At 50.9% G+C, this 5,875-nt stretch overlaps 1 protein-coding gene across 1 annotated transcript; it reads right to left on the bottom strand.

Annotated features, from left to right (window-relative positions):
- Positions 1-281: 281 nt before the first annotated feature.
- FZD1 (frizzled class receptor 1) lies at positions 282-5,155 on the bottom strand. Its single transcript, XM_069211613.1, has one exon. The coding sequence runs from the start codon at positions 4,731-4,733 to the stop codon at positions 3,021-3,023; it is 1,713 nt and encodes a 570-aa protein (XP_069067714.1). The 5' UTR covers positions 4,734-5,155; the 3' UTR covers positions 282-3,020.
- Between the last annotated feature and the right edge of the window lie 720 nt (positions 5,156-5,875).

Raw genomic sequence — 5,875 nt, 5'->3', positions numbered from 1 at the left:
CTTGCCAGCTGTGCTTCAGCAATGGATAGGGATTTGAAAGGGTTAACAAAACAGCAGGCCACACTGTCTTTGTTTCGGATTATATAGTAGTAAGTGCTGTTCAAAGCAAGTTGCAAGAGCTGAAAGCACCTCCACACTAGTGTGCACCGTAGTTTCCTTGGACATCTGTGGTTGGGATGGAGGGGTTGGTGGGTGCTTGGTGAGTCTAAGTGCTGAATGTACCAGACAATGACAAGAACAAGATCTGATCGGCTCACACAAGTAAAACAAACCACGGTAAAAATAATTGTGCCCGGCAATCACCAAGGCCTTTTATTATTACTGTACATACCAAAATTGGTAAAGGCACCAGTCCTCACTGAGGAATACAGTTTAAAAAAAGTGTACACGTCTATCTTTACAAGTATGTACTTATTTTATTTCGAGTTCATCGTAAAATGTAAAATAGAGCAATCTATCGTATATAAAAACAGGATAGCGGACTTATACTTTCAGGAAGAAAATATCATCTTCTGGAGACACAAAACGAACCGTCCTGTGAGAAGAGGATTCAGATCATTCTTGAAACGCTGTGTTTAAGATAAATGACAATCCTAAAACTGACGGTAACAAAACAGAAAATGTTAAGATGAAAATAAACTGATGGTGTGTGTACATCTTCAAGAAGAGAGCACTTTCATGTAAAAAAATACACTGCTATGCAAGAGCAGAGGCAAGACTTGGGATTATAAAAGTGTCAAGTGATATTGTGTTTCGAACACTACCCTGTGTAAACCAGTTCCACAAACCAAGCATTTATAAACGTTTCCCTTCAAGTTAACGTAACTTCAATTGTCCAACAATTCTCGCACCAGCACAAGAAAAATGCCTGCTGCGGCCCTAAGCTTGAATTTCCTAAGAAACGTGTTCGATTTAATTAACATTACAGTTGACATAAACAGGACACCTTTTTTGGTGAGGAAGAAACCCTTTGTCTCAGGACCCTACAAAGCATTCCTAACCCGCGCAATTGTCACATCCGTTTCTTTTCCCCAGTAACTCCTCCGTGACACCCAACCCTGGTGACAGACCCCTCTCAAACAAACTTGCTCTACCCACATTTGAACAGCTTTGACAATTAAACTTACATTTCGATGAAAATCTAAAATTGTACAGAAACAAAAATATGTAGTGTTGTTGATGTGGTGAAAATTTGGGAGAGAAAGGGAAATAGTGCTGACTTTTGTTCAGAAGTGATAAAAACAATTTATGAACGTGGTGAATTCCATATTTTTCCTAGTACCACATACAGAAAAATAATGGAGCAAGAGGAGGGGGTATCTCGATTTATACTTGGGAATTTGTGCTAAAGTAAAATTTGAACGGCACACGATGAAAAAGGGGAGGAGGCTCATTAAACCAAAAAGAAAGTGACATAATGGATAGGTATCCCATAAACTGGAAATTAAAATGCAGTACTGTGCATTACGTTGCAGTCGTCGAAAACTTGTGGGACTCCAATAAAAACAAAAGTAAAGGAGAATAAACTTTTCGCAACACAAATAATGGAAAGCAAAGGAAGTATTAGTTAATGAAAGACAAAAAAGGACCAGGTGTGCTGATAACATTGTTTTGGGTGAGAATACTGTAAATCGCTGTGGCTATAGGGATTAATTTATGAGACCCTAAAATAAAGGGAGCCCGAGCTTGTGCGCAAGAAAAGCAGGGTTCATTGGGGGCATTTCATAAAACAGCTGCAGGCTCTCTCTAAAAAGGACATACAGAACGAATGGGCAAGAAGGCTGCATTTAGTTAAATGTTAACAAGTTAAAGGGGGCATGCCTACGAAATGCATGGCTTTGCAGTTAATTTGTATTTAAGTGGCAGGGCTGCGATTGAAGGTAAACCGAAACACTATGGCAAAATATTTCAAATTAGCTACCGGTTCGGTATTTAGTAACCAATGAGAACTCGGGAAACTAAATGATACTGCCCATAAAGTCCGACCTCGTTGCGGGACGGGCAAGTGACAGAGTTTATAATTAACAATCGCTAGACCGGCATATTCCCATAAAAATAAAGGATTAGGTTCTACCGTTTGTTTCAAGGACACAAGTCGGGGGCCGACCTGGAGTGTCTACGTGCTTCCTCTCCTCCTTCAAGAAACAAAACACCACAGGCCCCCTTCATAACGTGTTTCCTATGGGGAGTGCGAATCACAGACCTGCCTCGCGACAAGATGGAAATATGGGATATCTGCGTGCGTGTAAACACTACTGGGCAAATTTATCAGCTGGAAGAGCCTGTTATTTGAGTTCTATAATTGTACGTGAGATTTGAAATAACACTGGTGAATGTGACCTTGACCGATGCAATAAAGGTTGCCTTGTTAGCAAAATTGCATGCCAGGCAAACACCTCTAACTTTAACGATGCTAAGCGGTACATGAGTAGCGGTGCTGCAGCTCAGCTCCTCCGTTCTTATGCGTTAAAAGAAAGAAAAAAAGTAAACTTCTGAGCACGTGAAAAATGGTTGCCCTGAAATTACTCCGTTCTCTGGATGTACCATAAACTAAGTGCCACTTTTCGGATCTCTACAAAGTGTTAAAAACTCACTAACTTAAAATGGGTTCTCTTTAGCGTTTTAAATACAAATATACTTACAAAATCTTACATAAGCTATTTACACCTCACTGTGTTTTGGAGTCGAGCAATGCACTCAAAGGGTCTCACCACAAGTCCTGAGAGGCCTGGAGGTTAAACTCTGACCATTAGCAGTCTGGCATCTGGGGAACCATTAAAGTAGCGTGACAGGCGATGGTCCATCTAAAAGGTCCTGAGCAAAGGTGGTATATAGGTAAAATCTATCCATTTACTCATTGGAGGGTTATGTGACAGGTCGGTAAGAGTATGATATGGTCATCAGGCCCAACTATCTTTTCAGAGGCAACCCCAAAAAGATATGGAAAAACTGCACTATAGATGTAAAGGTGCGCATACCCCAGACTCTCGGGCTCAGTCCACCCCGAGGGCCGGGCAGGCTCACACAGTGGTCTCCCCTTGCTTGGTGTTGGCGAGCCTGGTGTAGAACTTGCGCCAGGAGTTGAGGGTCTTGCCAGACCAGATCCAGAAGCCTGACGTGATGCCCACGATGAGCGTCATGAGGTACTTGATCATGAAGACTGTGAAGTCAGGACTCATGTGGGGGTGGCCATAGCCAGCTGGCGGGCAAGGGATGGCGTAGCTCTTGCAGCTCCGAGTGACCCAGGAGTGCTCCCACTGCTCCCGGAAGGCCTGCTCGTAGAAGTAGCAGGCTATGACTATGGTTGCGGGCACGGTGTAGAGCACGCTGAAGATGCCAATGCGCACCATCAACTTCTCCAGCTTCTCAGTCTTGGTGCCGTCGTGCTTCATGATGGTGCGGATGCGGAAAAGTGACACAAAGCCAGCCAGCAGGAAGGAGGTGCCAATGAAGAGGTAGACAAAAAGTGGGGCGAGCACAAAGCCACGCAGAGCGTCCACGCTGTTGATGCCCACAAAGCAGACGCCGCTCAGTATATCACCGTCCACTTGTCCCACGGCCAAGATGGTGATGGTCTTGACAGCGGGCACGGCCCACGCAGCCAGGTGGAAGTACTGCGAGTTGGCTTCGATGGCTTCGTGGCCCCACTTCATGCCAGCCGCCAGAAACCAGGTGAGAGACAGGATGACCCACCAGATGGACGAGGCCATGCCGAAGAAGTACAGCAACATGAAGAGGAAGGTACAGCCCTCCTTCTTGGTCCCCTGGGCCACTGTGCGGTAGCCATCCTCGGAGAACTTGTCATTGCAGACGGCTCGCTCTTCCAACAGAAAGCCGGCGATGTACGCCACGGCTACCATGGTGTAGCAGCCCGAAAGGAAGATGATGGGGCGCTCGGGGTAACTGAAGCGCTTCATGTCCACCAGGTACGTGAGCACGGTGAAGAGCGTCGAGGCGCAGCACAGCACCGACCAGATGCCAATCCAGATGCGCGCAAAGCGCAACTCCTCGGCCGCGAAGTACATGAGGCCATGGGCACGCCGGGGCTCGCAGGGGGCGCCGCAGTCCTTCTCGCCCAGGAAGTGGTAGCCGACGTAGGCGGGCACCCGCAGCGCCCGCGGGCAGGTGAAGCCCTCGGCCTGTCCCCGGTGCAGAGTGGTGCGCCCTCCTCCCTGCGGGCTGCTGGTCCAGAGCTCCGGCGGCGCCGCGCTGGGCGTGCCGCCCGCCTCCCGCTCCGAGGTGTTCTGGCCCACGCAGAGCTCGCCGGCGCCGTGCACCGGGAACTTCTCGCAGCGCAGCGTCTCGGGCCACTGGAAGCCGAACTTGTTCATGATGGCCTCGCAGCCCTGGCGCGCCCGCTCGCAGAGGGAGCGGCAGGGCGGCAGCGCCTGCTCCAGCACGGTGCACACCGGCGCGTACATGGAGCACAGGAAGAAGCGCAGCTCGGGCGAGCACTGCACCTTCACCAGCGGGTAGAACTGGTGCACCTCCAGCCCGGCGTCCTCCTGGTTCGTGTGCCCCAGCAGGTTGGGCATGATGGTCTGGTTGTAGGCGATGTCCGTGCACAGCGGGATGGCGATGGGCTGGCAGAAGCCGTGGTCCGGGATCGAGATGCCCCGCTCGCCGTTGAAGGGCTGCGCCCGCAGGGATCCTCCGCAGATGAGCAGCAACAGTAAGGGCCAGCCGGGCCACGGGACCCACCTTCCCGGGCCGGGCACCCGCCACCTGCTCATGGCTGCCCGCCCGTGGTTCCTGGCTGCGCTCAGCGGGGCTCACTCATCTCTCCGCTGCTGTGCCAGGACCAAGTCCCTGGGGCGAGAGGACGCGTAGCTGGCGGTCGGTGCGGGTCTCGGTTCCCTGGCTGTGTCAGGCTGGAACCTACCGGCAGTCCCTTCCGCAAGAAAGTTTAGGGAGACGGGTCCCTGGGCTGTCAAACTAGCCCCAGACTGGGGCACAGTGTTCCCCGGACTGCCGGCTCTTCTGCACCCACAGAGCTGCGCCCAGTAGAAGCAGCACCTCCTGCAGCGCCCACCCGCTCTCGCCAGACCCGAACTCCCTTCTCACGTCCCGCTCCTGGTTTCCAGGCTCCCCGCCGTCTGCCCCTACTACACTGCCGGGGGAGGGGCCTGGGAACTGACGTGCGCGCTCGGAGGCCAGGGACCGTCTGCCAAGTTACCACTGTCGGGAGCCGTGCAGAGAGGCAGCGAGCACACTCCGGCACAGCGGGGCTCGGCGTGAAGTCTGACAGTGTGTGAGGCCAGCGCTGCGGGGGGTGGGGGAAACATGAGCACATTCGCTGCACAGGTCGGGGCACGGAGGCGAGTCATGTGCATTGCGTCACCCCCAGCTCTCTTCTGGAGCGCAAGGCTGCGCGCAGTTTTTCTTTTACTGTTCGTGTTGCGGTGCAGTTTTGTGCCGCGGTCAGCCACCTCGGATGGCGCGCACAGGTACTTCAAGCTGCTTGTTAAACCAACATGCCTGCGCGTTTCCACCAGGGGTAGGGGTGTTTACAATCGGCTTCCGAAAATATTGTTAAACTCTGTTCCAACTGTACGGATTTAAAAAGAGTGGCTGAAGCCCAGATAACTCACCGGTGGGTCAGCACCGCCAACAGGTACTTGATAGACAGTAGTTACAGTGACACTCATCAATATATATATATATAGAAACACACCCAAGTACGCCACAAAAACCTTCGAAAGCATTTACCTGCAAACCTTAGCCATTCGGCAGCTGGTGTTATAGCACAAAAATCTCGGTGCTACTATAAAAGTTAGCAGTGGGAAAGGATTTATGTATGCAGTTTTGTTTCTGTGATACATGTTAGACAGCCCCTTGCCTGTGAAATTCTGTGGCCTGCGCCACACGAATCTGT

This window comes from Pleurodeles waltl, chromosome 10 (genome assembly GCF_031143425.1).
Source record: "Pleurodeles waltl isolate 20211129_DDA chromosome 10, aPleWal1.hap1.20221129, whole genome shotgun sequence".
NCBI lineage: Eukaryota > Metazoa > Chordata > Amphibia > Caudata > Salamandridae > Pleurodeles > Pleurodeles waltl.
The sequence above is the reverse complement of the archived record's forward strand: the minus strand, read 5'-3'. Positions and strand labels throughout refer to the sequence as shown.

Coding starts and splice junctions, on each gene's coding strand:
- FZD1 (XM_069211613.1), bottom strand. CDS start 4,733: ATGAGCAGGTGGCGGGTGCCCGGCCCGGGAAGGTGGGTCCCGTGGCCC.